The sequence below is a fragment of the Danio rerio genome, chromosome 23, assembly GCF_049306965.1.
Source record: "Danio rerio strain Tuebingen ecotype United States chromosome 23, GRCz12tu, whole genome shotgun sequence".
Lineage (NCBI taxonomy): Eukaryota > Metazoa > Chordata > Actinopteri > Cypriniformes > Danionidae > Danio > Danio rerio.
Genome location: NC_133198.1, coordinates 19372507 through 19396893, shown reverse-complemented (window position 1 = coordinate 19396893; position 24387 = coordinate 19372507). Strand labels below are relative to the sequence as shown.

General features: G+C 37.5%; 1 protein-coding gene across 9 annotated transcripts in view; it reads right to left on the bottom strand.

Moving 5' to 3' along the window:
- Positions 1-24387, bottom strand: part of ntsr1 (neurotensin receptor 1 (high affinity)) — a 161027-nt gene that overhangs the window by 93753 nt on the left and 42887 nt on the right. For 6 of the 9 annotated variants that reach the window (XM_073938764.1, XM_073938767.1, XM_073938765.1 and 3 more), the window contains one exon: positions 7305-7389. In XM_073938764.1, coding sequence (XP_073794865.1) covers positions 7305-7389 — 85 coding nt within the window. Of the gene's footprint in view, positions 1-7304; positions 7390-22315; positions 23763-24387 lie in introns of those variants that run through there. The other 3 variants (XM_073938762.1, XM_073938768.1, XM_073938769.1) reach the window with 1 other exon arrangement.

The window sequence follows — 24387 nt, the reverse complement described above, 5'->3', positions numbered from 1 at the left end:
CTGACCAATGATTTCAGGGGAAATTGAGCGCGCGAACCTTCCTTTGTCTCGAGGCTGCTCGTATGCAAATTTGAGTGTCCGCCCAAAGAATGCGGACAGGCATTTAATACAGGGGATTAAAGAATAAAGCAATGCGAGTTATGGTCTTGCTCTATGCATCATGTGTTGTAAAATGTCAGCAGAAACCCATCGGTACCAAACATGGGGGGTTTAAAAGTACATCAACATGATTTTTCACATCCTCATATTATTTATGCTTTAAACAGGCCTAAAAGAAACAGGCATACAGGTTATAAGATAGGTTACACAGGTAAGAAAGTCAGAAATGAGATACAAAGTTTACAAAACATAACACCTTAGTTTTGTCCTGGTTCAGAATTTGATGAGTTCATTTTCTTTCTGTCGGAACAGCCTCGTGTGTGTGTGTGTGTGTGTGTGTGTGTATTTGGGCAGGAATGTCTTTGAAGCTCCCTGCTTATCTCTCCAGTCCCCCTGGACAACTTAAGCTGTCACAAAAATCCAGACTTCTTGGAGCCAGGAGTCGTAAAACCCATGCGAAATACTCAAATCAAATAGTAAATATCAAATACTAAAATCAATAAGTAATTTTATCTTTGGACTGTACGCTACACCAGCCTTAACGGCGCCCTGGGCAGGGGGGAGCTGCCTGCTTTCGTGGTGCTTGAGAACCGGAGGCGCGGGCGGGGCCGGGGCAGCTCCCGTAGGCGGGCGACTTTGATGGGGAGTAGCAGATGTGTATGGCTCGGCAGACGGAGCGGGCTTACTGTCCCGCCAAAACCGGATTGCTCTCTCACCGCCTTGAATTCCTGGGTGAATTCACAGATGATGTCGCTGAACAGGCCAGCCTGGTATATGAGGGAGTCAAGAAAGCGGACTTTGTCGACTTCGCGTATATCAGCTAGGTTAAGCCAGAGGTGGCGCTCCTGGACCACTAATGTGGACATCGTCCTCCCCAACGCACACGCAGCAGACTTAGTGGTCTAAAGAGCATAGTCGGTTGCAGTGCGGAGCTTGCTTCGGACCCAACCTCGTGCAGCTGGGCCAGCACCTACTCTTGGTAGCACTGGTAGGTGGTCATAGGGTGCAAGGGGGAAGCAGCATGGCCCACAGCCTTGTAAGCTCTGGCTCCGAAAGAGGCAGAAAACCTACAGGCTTTGGACGGGAGACCAGACGGACCCCGCCAAGAAGAGACGCCACGCAGACAAAGATTGACCGCAATAGCACGCTCGACCTGAGGAATCGCCCCATACCCCCTGGCTGCTCCACCGTCAAGAGTGGTGAGGGCGAAGGGACACGCAGCATGGCAGAAAAAGGTGCCCTCCAAGACTGTGCAAGTCTACTGTGCACCTCTGGAAGAAGGGGGTGAGAGACTTCAAAGGCTTGGCCCTCTTGTCCTCTACGTAGCACCCATCTAGTCGGTCCGGCCGCGGAACTGGGGGATAAACCATCTCCAACCCCATGGTCGAAGCAGCCCGGAAAAGCACGGCTAACATGATCCGTTTTGACAATGCTCACCTGCCCGGAGGGGGCAAGCGGGTCTGGATCCTCGTCGGACAATGAAAGCCCACCCTCCGATGCAGCAGTGGACGTCTGGTTCCTGGTGTCGTTGAATGTAAGGGCTACCATCTGGTTAGACGGATTGCTTCCTCCGTTCGAAGCTTGGATGGTGCGCTTGGAGGAGCGGGAGGTCCGCGGGCCCGGAGACGACGGATAATCACCCACTGAAACCCTCAGACCTGCTCGCAGTGCAGAGGACAGCTGGGGTTGTTCGCCCTTTTGCAAGGGCTAGCCGCGATCTTAACTGCGCAACAGACATGATGAACTGCCCACATTAACATGCTGGAGCCCCAGACATGCAACGCAGTGCTCGTACCCATCATCAGGGGACAGGAAACCACCAGAAACCATCATCCGGAAACAGTAAACCATCCAGAAGAATGAGTTCATCAGACGCAGGATTTAAACCGAGTTCATGCTCAAACGTGTCAAAACATGTTGACATGCATTTTTCGAGCTGCGCCACTGAGACTGCTGAGAGTACTGCAACATTTTACACCTATAAATTGGACTATTTCTTTTTTTAATTACCTCAGTGCGATGTTCAGACCCAACTGTGTTAATCGCATCAGCTAAACTCTCCCCACTCTACTTTTTTCTTTTGTTGTTAATTCCGGACGACAAACTTGCAAATAACATCGCTTTTCTCCGGTCGACCTCCGAAAGGAGCACCTGCAATTCACATTCTGTTCAAAGTTTCTGTTTTCGCTTGCTTTTTACCATTGCTTTTTCATTGGGTTTTGACAAAGTAGTCATTAGCATATTCATACGGGATAGGATGCAGGGAGGGGTTTTGTGCTCGTGCATGTTGCGCTCAGTTTCACGTTCATTCAGATGTACAAAAGAATATGCGTGGGATTCGGCGTACGCAGTGTTTCATACATCTGAATTTTTGTCTGGGTACGCACATTTACAGCTTTGTGCGTACGCAATGTTTTAGTATGATTTCCACGCAAGTCTTCGTACATGAGGCCCCAGGTGCGCAAGCTGAAGCTGCCAATTCATTTGGCATTTCACTGGCCCGTTTACATACTTTTTCAGACGATTGGCTTTCTGAACAAAGTCCCCATACATGGATTAAATCCACTTATACCATTGAAGTTCCCCAATCGAAAGGGGAACACATTTCAGCAGGTAAATAGTTCAAATGTATTGGAACCTTAAACATAAAAGCTCTTTTACCAATAGATCTTTTTAAACTATGAAAAAAAAAAATAATAAAATAAAATAAATAACAGAACAGAATGTCTTACACAACTTGACATTACCCTGATAACCTTGTTATAAATCTGTCATAAACATGATTGTTATGAGGTCATTTTAACTGTTATCAATAATTTTCTGATCACTTTCTCAATGTGTCATTACTCTGTCAAATAATTTTATAAAAGCACTATTAATATTAAATGACAATTAATTATCTATATTGGCAAATTTAATTTGTACCACTTTAGTTCAAGGCAAAAAAAATATATCAATGACACAGTAATAAAATGAATTTCACAATTATAATTGCCTCATGATTTAGCAGCTTTATGACCAGCTTTGTTGACTTGTCAATGCTACGTTGTGATAATAAAGACATCTCAAACAATGTCACCTCGGCATTTAAATTGACATAATGACACTTAATAACAGTTGTTATTTTAGCATAAATAAAATATCACATTCATGACATATGTCATGTCTTGATTATAAAGGTTTCATGATAATTTAATGAAAACCCCTTCAAATAAAGTGTTTCCCATTTAATTTTCATGTTAGTCAGGTTATTTCTAAATCTAGTCGAAAGTTACTGCATATGGTTGAAGTAGTTCACGCCTGACAACCGCAGCATTAATTTGTGTGCAGCTGCTGATTAAAATCATGTATACAAGCTGACCTTTTCAGATTAGTTCACACCTTGTTTGTAGTGCAGCTCTGTATACATTATAAGCCGAACATATGGCACATATTTATTGATCCATCTCTAAATCACAGAAGAACTCCCAGAAATCCCTACCAGCACCAGATGCATCATGATTTATATGCAGTGCTGCAGGTGAGCGCTGTTCAGAACAAAGCATTGATTTGCAGAGATATAGTGTGTGAAAGTGGTTATAGATTTTGCTTTGTGACATTCTATGTTATCATATATTGTAAGCTCTTTTATATGTTATTTATTGGAAGCTTCTGATCTTCAGCAACTCTGCATCTATGTACACGTACAATTTTCACAACAGCCAATTGTCACTGGTGGATGATTTGTGTTTCAACAGTTTACAAAAAAATTCCAAATGAAGAGTTTAGATGCAAAAACCTTGTTTAATGTAAAATGTTGTTTTATATTTTCTTCTAAAATAACCGTCTTTCTCAGACTCCTTTGTGTAGGCTTAGTGATTTTACTTTCATAGTGAGGAATAAGTTATTTTTATTACCTTTAAAGTGAAATAACTGAACATAAACATTGGAGGCTCATTTATTTTTTGATTGTTTATATAGCAGACCTTTCTGGTCTGATTAATTTGAGTGGTTAAAGGTTTCTCTTAAGTTGTCCTCTCAACTTTCTAAAAGTTTTGGTTTATTAGATGTTAAAATTCAATTTGTATCAACCAATATTCTAATTTTGGAGAAACTTTATATTCATAAATGCAAGTGCCTTTAAACAAAACCACTGTTTTTCCAAAAGGAATTTTGGTTAAAATGTAAAACTTTGTAAATGTTTTTTTTTTCTATGTTTATTCTCTGTTTAAATTTTATTTATTTGTATTATGATCTTGTTGATTTGATAATTATTTGCTCTCTGTTCTGTAAACGTAGACGAAAGTTGTTAATCGAATTTTGCCTTATTGTATTTGTGTTGTAATGCAATTAAAACAAAACAGTAAGCTGAGAAAAATGCTCATTTTAGCAGAAAATTTCAGACAGCATTTAGAGTTTTTTGCTTTTGAACTCTTCATTCATTCATTAATTCATTCTTTTTTGGCTTAGTCTCTTTATTAAAGGCTCATGACATCCCCCACTTTCGGTTCAGGTCTACTAGAATTTTTTCAAAAGATGCATCATAATGGGCGTGGAGCTCCGCGAGCAAAGGGCAGGAGTGCGCATGTCCAGCAGGGGAGAAGGAGGGAAGCGAACAACTGTTGTCAGTTGGCTGAACTTGGCTCACAAAATGAGACACAAACCGTGAGGAGACCCATGATTTTATAGTTTACACAGTTAAAATGCAAAGAAATAAACAGTAATTTAATGCCCTGCTACATACAGTAACCACAATTTATATCACTATAAAGATAATCATGGTCATATAAACATTATAAATGAGAACTTTTTTCTCAATCCCCGGGTCTGAATTATAGGTCTGAAAGCAGGCTCAGTGCAGCAGGTCTCTTGCCCTGTCTATTTTAACCAGTAGCTCTGTTGGTAATCTAGAGGGTTTAGGCAAACACAGCAGCACGGCGATGTGTCTGAATGTGAACGAACTCCTGATAAAAGACAACGCCTGCCATTCTTTAATTCTCGTACTGCTCTCCCGACAAAAAAGCTTGCTGCACACAAACAGCTTTGCTGTATCGGCCCTGACAGCATCGCGGGGAAAAACATGCAACAAACCCCATGGATCATGTAAACAAACACATACGGCTCTTCTTGAACAGCTAAATACTGTGTGCCGTGGGTTCGTGTCTAACAGCTTGGCACTGGCAGGTCTGTCTTGCCTTTGGAAAGCACGCACAGTCATAAATAATTAAGAGGCCGGTTCTTCTCATAGGATAAAAAAACTCTGCTATGAATAATAATGAGAAACCGACGCGTCACCTTTGAATTTGCAGTTTTGCGCTACGTCGCCGATTTTGATCCCGCCCAAAAAATTATTTTGTACCCAGAAGCAGAAATTAGCTGGTGCTAACATTGTCTTAACTGATGCTTAACACACACAAATCTGTTAAAATAAAAAAAGGGGTTGCTGAATGATCGAATGAACCGCCAACTTATCCAGCATGTTTCCAGCTGCAACCCAACCCAATAGGAAGCACCCATACACTCATTCATACACATACACTATGGACAATTTCGTTCATTTATTTTCTTGTCTGCTTAGTCCCTTTTATAATCCGGGATCGCCACAGCGGAATGAACCGTCAACTTATCCAGCTGGTTTTTTACGCAGCAGATGCCCTTCCAGCCACAACCCATCTCTGGGAAACATACACACACACACATACACACTCATACACTACGGACAATTTAGTCTATTCAATTCACCTGTACCGCATGTCTTTGGACTGTGTGCTAAACCAAAGCCCCCTGAGGAAACCCACGCGAACGCAGGGAGAACATGCACACAGAAACATGCAAATAACTCCACACAGAAACGCCAACTGAGCCGAGGTTCGAACCAGCGACCCCAATGACTTTCTTGCTGTGAGGCGAACTACGGACAATTTAGCTTACCCAATTTACCTATAGCGCATGTCTTTAGTGATGCACAGGACTGTGAACTTTTGACATGAGCAGATCATGATAAAGAGTTCACAAAGTAATTGACCAGCACAAACTCGCTTATTTCGATTGGAAAATGCAACATGTGATTAATAAATGTTTTCCCAAATGTGGACAACAGATGAGAAAAAATACAAAGAATAAAACAAAAAATTCCTGTGGTTTTTTATGCCAAAATAGTTATTATTATTATTATTATTATTATTATTATTATTATTATACTGCCACAAATAATAATAATAAAAATAAAACACAAAATTAGATGTATATATTAGATGTGGCGAGGCAGTGGTGCAGTAGGTAGTGCTGTCGCCTCACAGCAAAAAGGTTGCTGGGTCTCGACTCAGTTGGTGTTTCGAACCTCGACTCAGTTGGTGTTTTTGCGTGGAGTTTGAATGTTCTCCCTGCCTTCGCGTGGGTTTCCTCCGGGTGCTCTGGTTTCCCCCACAATCCAAAGACATGTGGTACAGGTGAATTGGGTAGGCTAAATTGTCCGTAGTGTATGAGTGTATGAGTGTGTGTGTGAATGTGTGTGTGGATGTTTCCTAAAGATGGGTTGCGACTGGAAGGGCATATGCTGCGTAAAAAGCTGGATATGTTGGTGGTTCATTCTGCTGTGGCGACCCTGGATTACTAAAGGGACTAAGCCGACAAGAAAATGAATGAATGTATATTAGATGTTTCTCTCTATTACTGTATATAATAAATACGGTCCCACTTTATATTAAGTGGCCTTAACTACTATGTACTTACATCAAATAATAAATACAATGTACTTACTGTGTTTATAATGTATTTGAGAACACTTGTGGTGCTTTTGAGTTGGGATAGAGGTTGGGTTATGAACAGGTTTGGTGGCATGGGTAGGTTTAAGGGTGGGTTAAGGTGTGGGGATGGTCAACAGTGTATTTACAAATGTAATTACAAAAGTTAAATACAGATATAATTACATACATGTATTTAATGAAGCATAAGTACACAGTAAATACATGTATTTACACAATAAATACATTGTAACAAACTATTAGTTCCTGTGTAAGTACATATTAGTTAAGGCCACTTAATATAAAGTGGGACCATAAATACAATAAAAAAAAATAAAAATGGCTGGAAATTTTCTTGACCAATAGCTAGTATGGGAAATTATATATTTATGCTGTGTCTTAGCTGATCTAGTCTGGTATGAGAAAGCAAAATTTCCTTTGATCTTTATTGATATTTCAATAAGCTTTTAAATTAAAACTCACGTTGTCCATTCAGTGACATAGCAGTACATTAGTCTCCGGGCATGGTAGGGCAGCCAGCACACCACAAAAGCAATGACCACGGCCCCTGTAGAGAATAAAATAAAAGAAAATTAATAGGTAAAACTGAGTCATAATAAGCAGCAGTATCACATATGTAAATGAACCATTTTAGGAGCCCCGATGGTGTAATAGTCACATTCACCAGAAGCAGATTTGTTTCCCTGATAGAAATGGATTTGCATCTGCCAATTTTATATGAGCAATTTATTATTTTGTCCACTGATCTGTCTCACTTCATTATTTCACAGATCCCATTTCAGTTTATACTTTCCCTCCGGCTCTGGTCTGAGTCAAACAAGGATTGACTCTGTAATCTCCGCTGTGTCTTTGTATGAGACTCTTAAAATAAGGCACAAGACTATTGATTTCTCACATAGTGTGAGGTGGTGACAGATCACTTCTGCTTCCTCCTGCTGTCTCAGTGCTCTTCTTACACTTCATATTGAGGCTTTTTGAATCTAACTCTTTTTTTTTATTGCTTTATCTTACTAGTCTGCCTTCATGTACCTCAGTTTTTGTAGGACATTTTAATGGCTATCTATTGATAAATTATCCTTGGTTTAAGAGAAAGCTTTTCCAATATAATCTGACTTCAGGAAACTATGTGGACTGCAACAGTTATCTCAAAAGTGCTATTTAAAGATCTGAAACAGGTGTACAGGCCAAACGTTTAGTATAGAAAACTTAGTCGACAACTAGAAATAAAGCAGCGAGGGATATTTAGCAGGTACAATCTCCATAGACAATGTTTTCAGGTGGGGTAACATGCCAAACTACACCTGCATTTCTAGAGTCAGCTTCTTCATGGCAAAATGGCAGAATGTCAATACAGTATGTTTGTGTAACAAACTCTAATAAACTGGCATTAATTCCTTTTCTGAAGCAGTTTATTTTTATCAAGAATGCAAATGCTCTATTAGTTTCCAAAGGTAAAAAACAAATTGTAATCATGTACACCCACAGTGTTATTCAATGTGTCTTTTGTAAATATTTAAAATATTGGTGTCTGGGATGGAGAGACCTATGCATGATTCATTTTAATTTGAGATTCAACTAAATTTTGGTCATAAACAGCTATAGAGACAATTTTCTAGACCAGGAAACAGTATTCCAGATGTCACAACTTAAGCGGATTCATGAAACAAAAAATATTTTTGATGTAAACTGCAAGGTTAATTTAGTAAATGAAGACTAAGACAAAACTGTTTCAAGAGTTCACACTTAGATATGCTTGGCGTTAATAGCAGGTGTGGCATGCTGTTCCGGGTGAGAACCCTGAGTTTAGAGATAACTGAGCCCAAGGCTCCCGCCTGGTCAATGAACATATAAAGGGGGTCCGATATCAGGTACAATAGGTCTCGAAAACTCCCCATAGAAAAGGGAGGAAAAGGGGGAGATGGGGTGGAAGGGGGGACTATGAAAGTTTATGAAACTTCACAAACATTTTCGTCAACTTAAAAAAAAAAAAAAAAAGAAATCACAAGAAAGCAAGAAAAAGAAATAATTTTCCTGAAAATGTTGCTTTAAATTCTAAATCTCTTCAAATTACAGTTAAGTAACTTTATTTTAACTAGTTTCAAACTGTAAAAAAGGACTGCATAAGCACTTTGTTTGCACCATATCATACAATTTAGTACGATTTGTTTATTCCCATTGACAATCGGGTTTAGGGGTGGGTCTGGTGCCGCCCCTCCTTTTTAAAATCACACATTTTCGTACGACTAATAGACTGTAGGTGAATTGAATAAACTAAATTGACCATAGTGTGTGCGTGTGAAAGTGAGAGGGTGTTTCCCCCACTGTAAAAAAATCATGGTTGCTCAAAATTTTTAAGCTGAATCAAATTACCCTTATAAGTCCATTGAACTAATATTATGTAAAACTGACTTAAAACAGCTTGCGCAACTTCATAAAATTAATTTAGAAAACATTTAACTTAGTTTAATACGTTACAATGACTTAAAAAGATATGCTGTCACCAGGGTCGGAGTGGGACTCCTTTTCAGCCCTGGAGTTTCAAGCATTAGATCGGCCCACCTCAGTTTACGACTGACTATATTAAAATAAGGTCATTTCCATTTCAGTTTGTAATTACACTCTCACGTCTTTTTCAAGAAAACAGCTGCTTTAGAACTTCAAATGTTTAACAACCTTACAGTTTTATATGTCTTAACAATAAAAAAGAAAAAAAGAAAAAAAAAGAATTACTAAGGTGAGGATCGAACACGGATCGACAACGTCGAAACGCAACGTGCTGACCACTGGACCTCAATGGCGCCGTTATGCATGTGTGGCCGGAATAATAGTTGATCATTACCCTGCAGGCTGTATTTTGCTCATGGGGCTGCAAGACAATAAATAATAAGAGCGGAGCTGCGGCAAAATAATGAATAAAAAGAGTGAGGCTATGGTCAAATAAATAAATAAAGGGACTAAGCCGAAAATAAAATGAATATAATAATGAATAAATAAAACAGTAAATTTTAACATTATTTCTGCAGTATTGGGAAAGCTAATGTCAAACTGATTATTGTAAAGGAAGCCTTTGCTGACAATGTGTTTAGAATATATATCTTAACATGTGTATTAATGTGGATTTAAAGCTCTAAATATAGTTGTATTAATTTATTTGTATTTAATTTGACTTTTATCACACTTGGACAAACATGAATTCATTGAGAATGAGATTAGTGTTAGGCAAATTCCCATCTGACATAATACAATTCCATGACCCTTCAGATTGTGCAAACTGAAATGACAAATCGTAAATGTATTTTTTTTTTTTTTTGCTAAAATGAGATTGTTGACTAAGTATTGTATTATGTGATCTACCATTTATTGGTGTGCAGCAAATAGTTGAGAGTAGCAGTATTTACTGTAAATATATAGAACATGAGATTTATATTTATTTATTTTCATTAAAATAAAACAGCAATTTAGCTCAAGCAAATCCATTTATTATCAAACGGTGGGCGGGAAGAAGCAGCTCATTTGGATTTAAAGCCACAGGCTACAAAAAAGCTACATAATAGTGGAAAGTCGCAGTATTTACTGTAAATACAGAGAACATGAGATTTATATTTATTTATTTTCATTAAAATAAACAACAGTTCAGCTCAAGCAAATCCATTTAATACCAAGCCACATACAACTTCTTGTATTCTTTATCCGAGAAGTGCTAATACCAAAGTTGTTTAATTTCTTTCTGGATCAATCTAGTCACCCATTTGTTACACAGATGGGGATTTAAATAGCTGTGTGTGAATAAGTGAATGTGTTTGTCTAAGAGAGAGAGAGAGAGAGAGAGAGAGAGAGAGAGAGAGAGAGAGAGAGAGAGAGAGAGAGAGAGAGAGAGAGAGAGAATTATGGAGGGTTTCCTCTATTCTTTTTAAAATGTCAGCAAAAAATGCTGACTCAGATTATCTCTGCTTTGTGAATTATATCCACAACCAACCTTCTGTTTTGATCTGCTTTTCTCACATGATTAAATCTTGCCCGGGGATCTTCTAGTTACACAAATTGAATTTGTATTTTCTTATATGAGGCTAGAAGCAATTAAAAGATAAAGCCCAAGAGAAGGACGTGGGAGACTGATAAATATTGGTCTCAGTTTGTTTCTTTTGAAAATGGCAATCTGTCTCCGAGGTTTATCTGGGATTTCCAGCGCTTGCAGTCACACTCGAGAGAAATAGTTGGTTCTTCTTTCGACACTTTATTGAGAAGCATAAAAATGTTGAAGAGTAAAATCACAAGGAGTGCAAAAAATTCTTATCAGTGCTCTCTGCCCTCACAACTTACATTACAATATAAACTTTTTCCATTTATAATGCGCCATTAATATAAATGTTGTTCTAATCCTTTCAGCACACTGCAGTCAAATGGCTGCCTGCATTAGGAATTTAGGCTGTAACACTTTCACTGCGATTAAATTGAATCCTTTGCTGCCACTCTAAATGATCTTGTTTTCTTTGATGAATTTTATTTTCTTCTCATTCCACCTGTCGGTCTCATCACCTTACCTCTAATGGAGTTGTAAATGAATAAGTCACTTTATATCTCGGTGTTAATGTGTAAGGGTGACGTTGGCACACAATCACGAATGAAATCTGTGAAATTTAATCGTGGACACACAATTGTCTGAAAACGCACACCCCCCCCCCCCCCCCCCCCCCCACACACACACACACACACACACACGCGCACACACACACGCGCGCACACACACACACACACACACACACACTTGTTTGTTTTTGTGAAAAGTGGGGACATTACATAGGTTTCCATTCATTTTATACTGTCCAAACCATATATTGTATTGCCCTCATTGTCATTATACAGATTTGTGTCCTGATATGTCACAAAAACACGTACACACTCACACACACACACACACACACACTGAAAAAAATGATTCTGACCCCTTGTAAATGTTACATGTTTTTATCTGGTTAATTTCACTGATTTTAATGTGTTATTTAATCCTACTTATTTTTTATTATTAATTTTCAAATTCACTGCTTTTGTTTAAAACAAGTTAATTTCATTCAATTAAAAGTAATTAGAAAAAAATACGTTTCATTTAATTTCCATATACTATCCGGTCTGCGCATGTGCAGACACTTTTTTTCCTGAAGGGGCCAAGGCGGGGAGATTGAACGTGATGCACTCATTTGAATGCTGCATCCAGCTCTGCATTTTCGGTAAGTAATCAATATATAATCATTGGTGTGTTATATATGTTACTTAAACAGGGTTCTGTTTACACTTTTAAACATTTTATAGAAAAATGTGTTTAGCTAATGCTAAATTGGTATGTTTTTATATCAATTAACGTTACATTAAATTAAATTACAACTAAGGTGTCAGCGATTAGCTTAACTACGTGAGTTGTGTAAGGTTAGTACGTTACGTTAGACTGGCCAAGCCTAACATTACATAACGTTATTCCTGACTGGCTGTAAGCATTTCTTCTAATCTTGTCAATGTGTTAACATTAGAACAAAATAGACCTGTGAAATCATGTTGGTAAAATGTGGTTAATGTGCACTGGCGGCAAGAATTTATGTTTCTACATAAACATAATGGCAGGCATAAGTTACGTTGGGTACCTGAATTTATCGTTTCTTTAAAAGTTTGTATTTTTTTTACACCCGTAGACCCGCCCCTGCTCTGAAGCTGACTGGCTCCGACCGATCGTGACGTCGCTCCACTTGCGCAAACCTAACCAAAGAGCTTCTTTGACCTAACCAACGATTGCAACGAACACTAGCCAATCAGAGGCAGGTCTTCGCGGAATGCGCGTAGGAAAAGTAAACAAGCTTCTCTTTCGTGGCAGCTGCATGGGTCGCAGTCCTCGTGGACTGTCTCCGACTCGACTTATCAGAGTTTAAAACGTAAAGGTGGGGGTGAAAGTAGATGTAGTAGAAGCATTCAAATGTTTCATAACTAAATTGCAGGAGATTTGCAGATGACACGAGAGGACCAGCTAGTACGACCACAGCCGATAGTCCAGTGAAAGACCAGGGTTTAGCTAGCAGGTTGATGTTGTTCAACTTTGTTTCTGCTCTAACGTTAAACACAAAGACCAATTATGTTGGCATTGCATTTATTGCTCCCAAATTTTAAACTAATACTTTTAGTATAGAAGTGGAACATGACAAATCCAAATACTAATAGAGTTAGTGATATGGCATGAAGACAGAATAAATAATTAATTAATTTTAATTAAATTAACAAATTCTTGACTTGTTGACTCAGTTATAATATCTCACAATGTACTTAGTAGTAGTAGGCTTGTGGACTGCATTGCGAAGAAATTTTTCTGTTTCTGATTTCACAAACAGTTTATAATAAATCGCCATATAATATGATCTGACACATTGTAAATAACCTTACACAATTATTTATTCTAAATCACTGTACATTTGTTTATATTTCATGCATTGTTGGTTTGTTAATTCACATGAACCTTTACTTAACTGACAAAAATATTTTCAATGGTTTTACTGACCAGTGTAATTATGTATTGTAAATATAAAGAAATTTAGAATTTGCAGGTCATTAAAATCTATTACATAAATTCATGTTTTTCTTATATTCTACAAATATACAGGACATTGAAGGAGATGGCATCCAGAGAGACCTGCAGAATTCCACCATGGGCGTATATGTCATCAACAAGGAGGGTGGAGAAATTGGAGCACATGATGACATTTATGTTGAAGGAGAAATCATTCTGGACAACATTGGATCTGTAGCCCAAGCATCTGCAATGATGCTGGGAGTCATCTATGTAGTGAACTTGGCCTACCCCAAAGAGCTGAAATACTCTTATGAATTCATTCAAAATGTGCTCTTGAAAATGGATGGAGAAAGACTTTCCCCCAAAGTCCTTGGACTAAAGAACAAAATCATTGCTGGACTGTAGGATTTCTTCAGCCGCTCATGTAAACGCTGCTAAGCTGCATTTTTAAATCTGGTTTGGGAGGCGATAGAAAACATATAGTATGATGTAAAATGCAGCCCTAGAAAATGTTTCAAACTGAAAACAAAGTGAGTGGTGGACTGTAATACATAGCCACTGGTGTGAACATTTAAAGTTGTCATTGGATTTAGTGGAATATTCACCTGAAATAAAAATTGCAATCCTGTAAATAGGCCAGGTTTCTATCCACACTCAGCACAAAAAGTATCCATCCATCCATTAACGCCATATGAATTTTAGAAGTTAAGCGCTTTGAGATAAACAGTTGATGATGTCTGCACCATTAAGGCATTGCATAAGAAGAGGACACAATGAGATGACGTCATTAAAAGAGCTCCAGTCAAAGTTCAAACAATGGGGAACCATGTGTAAAACATGAAATTATGACAATTCTTGTTAGTTTCATGTGAGAATGTTACAGCCTCCTCATTGCTTCACACAGATGTGATGTTTTCATTTGACACTATTTTTATTTTTTTTAGAGTAGCTTAAGCTTCAGTGGACATTTAAGTCACGTTTCATTTTATTTAGTAAGTCTGTTTCCATATTTATACACCAACTTTTTCACCTCAGCCAAACATAAAATCTATTTTGTTATATAACAATCTTTTTTTTAATTAGTATTTTTTTAATGTAACTACAGTTTTTTGTAATTTCAGCATCAGGTCCTCAGTGTGCACTGTGTTGCAGCTGTGGACAGTTCTTGTACTATAGCATTTTTTGTTCTGTATAGTACTGGTGTATTTTGTTACTTGTATATGTTTTGTTGTGTGTTAAAAGGCTTCCCTCCAAAGTTCTCCTGTGTGTGTATGTATACAGCCACTATTGTGAATATTTAAAGCTGCACTAATGATGTTTTGGAATATTGACTCAATGTAAGTTTGCAGTTAAATATAATCTCATGCAAGTTATTCAGTGTTCGCTGTCTTCCAGCTAATCTGGTGCACTTGTTTTGTTACGAATGGTACAATGTATTTTATGTTAGTGGATGATATACTGCATTTTGTTATAAGAAAACAATTTGAGAAATGATTACTGAGTTACATTACTGCCATTCTTTGAGAGAGCAAAAATATCTCTTGGATCACAAAAATAAAGTTAGAGTTGAAAATATTGGGTTTGCTTTATTTGTCTAAATATTAATGAAAGATACAATAGATTAAAAAAAAAATATTGGATTAAAATTAATTTTAATATGTAGAAATTAAACGATTAAATTGATCTGGTTGCACAAGTAATTTGAGTTAATTCTACTGAAAATAGTTTAGCTAAAATTATGAATATAATTAATCTGAAATTACTGAAAGAGATTAATAAACTCAATGTATAAAATATAAGTAGAACCACTTTATAAAATATAAGTAAACTCAACTTAAAAAATATAAATTCACTTAACTTAAAAAATATATCTGGATTTAGATAAAATTATTTTGTGCAACCCCTTGACGTAATAAAATTAAGTAAATTCAACATAACATTTTTTTCAGTGCACACACACACACACACACAAATATATATTAACCATAACCCCCTATCAATATATATATATATATATATATATATATATATATATATATATATATATATATATATATATATATATATATATATATATATATATATATATATATATAATACTTGTTAACTATGGAAGATATGGTCTCTTATAAATCTAGATTAATTAAAAATAAAAGCATAGAGTTTAAATGTAAATATACTGTTAAAATGAGGAGATGGACGAGAGAAATAGATACCAAATAAAGTCTAAATGAGAAAAAATGTACACATGAACATCCAACTAGAAACTGGCATCTTAAATGATTGATTTGTGTAAAAGAAATATAGATGTATTAACCTTTCAGATGAATCACATGCAAAGTTATTTTGTAAAACACTGACAGCCATTATAGTATATATGAAGACTTTAGAAGCAAAAACCTAAACTCTAAGTGCCGTCTGAATATTTCCTCTAAAATGAGCATTTTTTATCATGCTCCTGTGTTTATGTTCCGTAATATTACCTTTATGGCAAAGAATAAGTCATTTTCCTGATGTTTAATGTGAAATATCTCAACATAAACAACAGATGCTGAAAAAAATGTTTCATTTTCAATGGAAATTTCTGACGGCATTTAGAGGTTTTTGCATCTGAACTCTTCATATATTGCTCAACATAAATGAGTACACCCCTCACAGATCTCTCGTTTAGATGAATATTTTCTATAGGATGCTTTACAATAATATATTTGTGCATATACTGTACATGAGTTGGTACCAAAACCAAAATTGGAACTCATTTAAAATAAAAACAATTAAAGGGCACCTAATGTCCTTTGAATCAACTTTTGGAAGCTGTTTGGGCAGAACTGTGTGTAGATATAGTCCACTGTCATATTGAAGTGATAGAAACATAAGTCTCTCTTTTTTTTATTAACTGACGTTAAAATAGGATCCAAATTCCCATGATTTGGAATCCCTGTGGCGTAGGAGTGTAGTTTTTCCCACCCACCGAATTGATTGACAGGTGCCATGTCTCCATAATAACATGTATACACATGTCTACAGAACATTTTTTGCAAAGAAACTGGAATTCAAACATATGTTACAACTTTCTGTCATCATTTGCACCTCAATACGTTTTTATGTTATGTTTTTAATAGAGTGTCAAATTGCAACAATTCTTAACTTCTATAATCACCTCTTTCATCACCAACTTCTATAATCATTAATGTGTGTGTGTGTGTTTGTGTGTGTGTGTGGGTGTGTGTGTGTGTGTGTGTGTGTGTGTGTGTACTGCAAATGGCATTTGTGTAAAACTCATCATTTCAGAAAGGCTTGAATAAACCACCACAAATACATCAAATTAACTTACTTGGTATTTTTGTCTGATGAGCTGTATTCCAGCTTCATCCGAGTCTGTCTCTATCGTTGACAGCTGTTTTTCTGATGTAACCCATGAGGCTCGGAGAAGCAGCTTATTTGGATTTAAAGCCACAGGCTACAAAAACAGCTACAAAGTTTTCAGACACTTAAATAAGCAGATTCAACATTATATAATAAATAATCCGATGGGTGTTTTGAGCTAAAACTTCACAGACAAGTTCTGGAGACACAGAAGTCTTATCTAACATCTTATAAAAGAGGTAAAATAGGTTCCCTTTAAGATCACAGTCCAAGAAAATTTGTTTACTCAAATTAATATGTTGGGAAAATTTACACACAAAAAAATAAATAAATAAAATGAACAGGAAAAATCAAGGAAAACAAAAACAATTAATATTAAAATTTAGCTTCTGAAAAACTTCGGAAGTTTGTCATTTTTAATTTGAATATAAAGGTATTATATTTCTATTCCTAAAGATGTTTGATGACCAAATTCGTATTTTAATGAATATAACTGGTTATTAAAAAATATATATATTGGTTATAAAATGGATATAACCATTTTAAATGGGTAAAATATTTTTTGTGTGTGAAGGTGTACTCATTTATGCTACACACTACGTATGTATGTATGTTTGTATGTATGTATGTATTTTGTATTTATTTTCAATTTTTTTTTGATGTCAGTCAGCCTTGTTTGTCTCAAAGCCTGGCTGATCCCACTCCCCCCAATGGCTGTGGATTTATATGGAAACATAAATACAGATCAATGACAGATCGGGCAGAAGAGGATTATGCTTCTGTACTGCAGTGAAAACACAGACTGCTTTAGACTGCGCTGTCGACACAAATAAAGATGTGTACAGCATATAAACAAACAACAGAGAATGTTGTTTACTTGTCAGGTGCTGAGTGAAAGCAAAACAAGCTTGTCCATCTCAGGTCTTTATACAGTACCATGCAGTTTTGTTTTCATTTAAAAACAGTGGATGCATAATTCATTCACAAATGACAAAATCTTGCCCAGTTCTGGGCTTTGATAAGCCCTAATTAGTTCTATTATTTTAGGTTGTGAATATGGTAATTAGGCGGTTCCGTTGAGTATTTTGCCAATTAGATTGTGGCCCCAAACCCCCTTTCATTCTTTTGAGGGAGCGGAGGGGGGTCAGTCTCATTTACAGATTAAGACTCATTAACTAAATTCAACTTGAATTATTCATGGAGCTTGTATAGAGCATATTTGTGAGAGGAGCAACACAAAAATGGTGAGCAATATCTGCTGGATGTGATTATAAGCATGTGACAAAGCCCAGAGATGGCACTTCCTCTTCTCAGTCAGACTGAGAGCTGTCACAGTTCTTACACAGGGTCAAGATGAGCTCATAATCACACTAAAAGCCAATGAGAATAGATCTTTCTCCATTTTTACTTACTCTAAAAAGGTAACTTCAAATCTACTGGTGTACATATCTTGACCGTGCTCTCAGTCTACAAATTTAATCCAAATGCTGTTTAGGACATTGTTTATCTTTAGTAAATTAAATGTAGTCGTTAGACAGATAATAATCATATAGCAAGATATACTATATGCTCGTAATTGTAAAATTTAATTACAATATATTCTAAGACCTCAAACACATAGCCGAGACCATATTTGAAAGCTATACAAAATGAATACAAAAACACCTCATTTAAATATGGTTTGATTTAGTTTTCATTAACAAAAAATTTAAATACTTCTAAGGCATTAAATAATTATAATATTTTTAAATTTTAATAACATTATCAAAAAAGCTATTATAACATTATATAACAGACCAGAGCTAATATTAACCATTAAAATTAATACATTATATTCATTTTCATACATCTATTGTTGTGTTGTTATCACAATGTTTGGTAGACTTATTTTCTATTCTGGAGTGAATATGTATGTTTTTCATTATTACGACGTGGCCCCTTTAAGAATCTTAGGTTTCAGAACAGAGTCATACCATGTGAGCACTGATGAGGAAGTGAGCAAGCATGTTGCACAGAGCAGCACAGTCAGACAATCCTGAGTTAATTCTGTGACGTTTGCATTCATCTTGTGTTTGTTTTAGCATCGTGGGTATGTATTGACTGTTTTAATCAATGTCTATTATTTCAGATGCTTTAGGTCATTTTTATATAGTTATTATTAGAAGTCTATTATTTTCTGTCTGCTTCACTATGGTTAAGGGACATAGTGAGTGTAATCTTTGTCTAGTTCATTGAAAGTTCATGCAATTCAGTATAGTTAAAAAGTGATTTAAGAATTGTGTGTGTGTTTACATCAGTATATTACATTTAAGAGAATGTGTGTTTAAGAGAAAACACATAAAGCCTTGAAGACATTCATTTATGTACTTCTTTGCGAATGTATACATCTTAACAACAACATGCTTAGTGTTGATTATGCCTTTTGTGCATTTCAGTTTTACCTTTCTTTGGAATATCAATAAACCTGTGGACAAGGAGTTATCGTCTTCAGAGATTTGATGTCAAGGAAGAGTTTATCTGGCTGTAAAGTTATATTCAGCACATATAGCGAGGACAGCACAATTGTATATATATATATATATATATATATATATATATATATATATATATATATATATATATATATATATATATATATATATATATATATATCTTTCTTTATTAATCAGGGGTCACCACAGCGGAATAAACCACCAACTTATTCAGCACATGTTTTACACAGCGGATGCCCTTCCATCTGCAACTCATTACTGGGAAACATCCATACACACTCATTCACACACATACACTACAGACAATTTAGCTTACCCAATTCACCTGTACCACATGTTTTTGGACTTGTAGGGGAAACCGGAGCATCCTGAGGTAACCCACATGAACAAAGGGAGAACATGCAAACTCCACACAGAACTGCCAACTGATCCAGCATGGGCTCGAACCAGCTACCTTCTTGCTGTTAGGCGATTATGCTACCGACTGCCCCACTGAGCTGCCCCATAGCATTTTTAATTGTTAATAAATGCATTATAATAATCCTGTGTAAACAAATTAAAATGTGCATTGTAAAATGACAGCCTTACATATAACCATTCGTTAAAATACCTGAAATTATATATGTATGTATGTACAGTATGTACTGTATGTAAAAATCAGATCAAGATTGTATTTCTAAGTTGTATTTAATAAGAAACAGTAAAGTTGTGACAATAGGTAAAAAGTAATAAATACACTGTAACATTACAAAAGACAAACTAATATATACATCAAAAACAAAACAGTTTGGTGACATACTTCCTTGTGAAAATGTAAAAAAATGAACTCTTTAGAATGTATTAGTTTATAACTTACAGATTAAACTAATAAATTAGATGTTGAAGATTTCCCATACTATTTCAAATCACAGGGGCGAAGCAGTGGCGCAGTAGGTAGTGCTGTTGCCTCACAGCAAGGTCGCTGGGTCGCTGAGCCTCGGCTGGGTCAGTTGGCGTTTCTGTGTGGAGTTTGCATGTTCTCCCTGCGTTCACGTGGGTTTCTTCGGTTTCCCCCACAGTCCAAAGACATGTGGTACAGGTGAATTGGGTAGGCTAAATTGTCCGTAGTGTATGAGTGTGTGTGTGGATGATTCCCAGAGATGGGTTGCGGCTGGAAGGGCATCCGCTGCATAAAAAACTTGCTGTATAAGTTTGTGGTTCATTCGCTGTGGCAACCCCTAATTAATAAAGGGACTAATTAAGCCGACAAGAAAATGAATGAAATGAATGAATTTCAAATCACAGGTGTGATAGCATTTTGAATAAAAAATGTAAATGCCGAAGATGTAACAGATAAAACAAAAGCTGCATGAAGACACAGCAACAAACATGATGGAGCATATAAACCGTCACAACAATGAAAATCTTCTGTTGCCACCGTAAAGCAATTAAAAAGCTATTAAGAGGCCAAACCACACTAACTGATTTGCAGCCAGAAAAACCACAGAGATTACAAGGTGCATTGGTGTTTTCATGGTAAAACATGAGAGACTGGTTTCTGTCCAAATTAAAGATTTCTGATGATGGATTCCTCAGTCTGAAGGAGAAAGATGCATTTTTGCGAAACCATGTTATTTTTTCCTTAAACAACAAATTTCTTTAAAATAATTTGTTGAGAATATGGCAAATTTTTCTAAATGTGTTCAAGTGTAACTTGTCATTATATAAATAATAAATTATAACAAATAAAATGAAAATATTGCATGAAAGCAGTTCTTCGAATTCACAAATTCACTAAATAAAATGGACTCAACAATGCATGAGTGTGATGTAAGATTCATTTTGGAGCTTCTGTTATATCAAGAGTAATTTTTTTGTAGCTAAGAAATCAATTATTTCAAAAGTTAATGTCAGATCCTCCTGCAGCCATTGATTATTGCTGATACAAAACAGCATTGATTTTATTATTTCAATGCATTTTCTAACCGATTAAAGGGCAGTAATATGACAAACAAATGTAACTACTGCTTTATAATAACCTAAAATCCCCTTTACGTTTGTAAAATTAAATTAAATTAAAATAAATTAAACAATAAGTACAAACTGTAGACTTGAGCGAAAGACTTTAAATTATGTCTAAAAAATATTTATTCCAACTGTCATTTTTTTTCTTGTTTTTTAAAAGAGGATCTTAAAATTAACTTTGCAAATGCATTTTGTGTTTTCCTATGATATATGTGTGAGACTTTTTGTCTAAAGACAACAATTTATAACTCCTTTGTAAATAGACAATAAAGCTTTTGAATTAAATTGAAGTTTGTGTGTAATGCAGTTTTGGTGGTCATGTGAACTTAAATCCCTGACTAGCCTACAAAAAGATATCTTTCTATCCTTCTGTCTCATTATAGATCCTTGAAACCACTTTATCACCAGAATTGGAATGAACTTGACTTCTTCAAATATCTCTCTAAGTGCCCGCTCTGGATCTAATTCAAGAATGAAAGTGGGCAATTCTACTTCTGAACTTTAACAGCACTCTATATAAATTCAAATTCTGCTGATGCTGAAGCGAGTGGAGCTGACATTAGATGCATTGAGAAGAATGGATAAAAGCACTGTGAAAATACTCTGACCCTATACAAACCTTCTAGCCACAAGAATGTGTCCTTTGCAGATTAGCGTTAATTAGAGCTTTTTAGTTACCAATTTGCAGGACTCTACATTCATTTATGAATCATGCTGTTACACAGACAGATAAAGAGTTTTAGGGGCAAACAGTTGATTCTTGAAAAATTCAGCTGGATCCATTAAGAGAAGGTGAACAACCCTTAATGCGCTGTGGTAATACTTATTTGAGATTAGGTGAATTGTAATAGGTAACTTCTGCATTTATGTATTCACAGGCACTTGATACCAGGTGTTTCTTTATTGTTGACATTGTTGTTGCTGCTCTTTAAGGGGGTACTAATGGTGATCCTGGCAGTTTATGTTAACACTTTTTTCTTTTTTACTTTTTTTATAAACAATAAAAAAAAAAAAAAACAATGCTGGTGTAACGACCGGGGAGGGAGTGACAGATACAACTGGAGTTAAGATCCAATATGCAGGTTTATTCAGCGTCAGGCAAGCAGTGGTCAATACGGGTGCAAACAGGTATGTGAGGACAATCCAGAATCACAGTCGAATACAGGCTAGAGGTCAGAAAGGCAGGCGGCAGGCAAAGACAAAGAGGCTAACAAGACTAACGGTCGGTACATAAGATAACAAGACTGGGAGAAAAGCATTTTAATGTCACTATGTAGCAAACAAGACTCGGCCAACTGGAAGGGTGAAAGAGTGGCTTATGAATGGTTTGTATCAGTCTCTGATAAGGCTCAGCTGGTGAGTGTAATCAAGCTAGATGTGTGAGCATGGGTGTCTGGGAGCAGTGCATGTATGAAAATGTAGTCCCGGAAAAGGCGGAAGTGTAGTCTTGATGTTGGTGTGAGAACCAGCGATCTCTGGAGAGCGATCGCTGGTTGTGTAACATAGCCCCCCCTCTAGAGTGGATTCCAAACACTCCAATTCTGTTCAGGCAGGAGGCGGAGCGGAGGCGGAACAGGGGGAGGGATGGAGGGCCAGGACCATGCAGCTGAGGTGTACCTGGGGCGTGGAGCTGCGGAAGGCCTGGAGCATGGAGCTGCGGAAGACCCGGAGAGTGGAGCTGCGGAGGGCCTGGAGCGTGGAGCTGCGAAAGACCCGGAGAGTGGAGCTGCAGTGGTCCTGGATCGTGTGACAGCAGAGGACCTGGAGCGTGGAGCTGTAGTGGACCCGGAGCGTGGAGCTGCAGAGGACCCGGAGCGTGGAACTGCAGTGGCCCTGGATCATGAGACATCGGATGACCTGGAGTACTGTGAAAAGCAGGCAGGACTTCAGGCTTGTGGGGAGCTGGCAGGGCGAGCCGTCTGGGTGGCGCTGGCAGGGCGAGGAGTCTGGATGGGATCGGCAAGGCGAGGAACCGGACTGGGACCGGCAGGGCAAGGAGCTGTGGCCGTTCGGGAAGCATAGGAGGCGGCGGCCCTTCGGGAAGCTCAGGCGGCGTCGACTCTGGCATCGGCGTCGACTCTGGCAGTGGAGTCAACTCTGGCAGCAGCGTCGACTCTGGTTGAGGCGCTAGCTGCGGCGTCGGCTCTGGCTGCCCCGTTGCCAGCGGGTCTTGCTCACTATAGCGCCCCCCCCCCCCCCCCCCCTCCCCCTCCCCCCAAAAGATGTTTTGGATTTTCCTCCGCCTCACCTATGGTGAAGGAGGATCCACTCATTTGAAGAGCCAGATCAATATAGTTCACTAAAGTCCATTGGGGTCCGTACAGGGGTATGTTGGAGTAAAGGGGCTCTGAAAGTCCTCCATGAAAGAAAATCATTAAACATACCTCGCTCATTTTAGTGAGATGGGCCAGATTTATAAAGTCCTCTACATACTCTTCGATGGACCGTGCTCCCTGACGCAGGCGAATTATCTGGGTTCCCGCTGGATCCATCTTCGTGTGGCCGAGTCTTCTGTAACGACCGGGGAGGGAGTGACAGATACAACTGGAGTTAAGATCCAATATGCAGGTTTATTCAGCGTCAGGCAAGCAGTGGTCAATACGGGTGCAAACAGGTGTGTGAGGACAATCCAGAATCACAGTCGAATACAGGCTAGAGGTCAGAAAGGCAAGCGGCAGGCAAAGACAAAAAGGCTAACAAAACTAACGGTCGGTACATAAGATAACAAGACTGGGAGAAAAGCATTTTAATGTCACTATGTAGCAAACAAGACTCGGCCAACTGGAAGGGTGAAAGAGTGGCTTATGAATGGTTTGTATCAGTCTCTGACAAGGTTCAGCAGGTGAGTATAATCAAGCTAGATGTGTGAGCATGGGTGTCTGGGAGCAGTGCATGTATGAAAATGTAGTCCAGGAAAAGGCGGAAGTGTAGTCCTGATGTTCGTGTGAGAACCAGCGATCTCTGGAGAGCGATCGCTGGTTGTGTAACAGCTGGGTTCCACACAATTTTTTCATTTTGTCCCAACATAAATTGATGAAGTTAACTTAATCATTTTTACAAATGTAAGTGAATTGAAAATGAAACAATAAAATTGTCCCAAAAAAAAGCCCTTAAGAATTTTGTTTAGTAGTTTGAA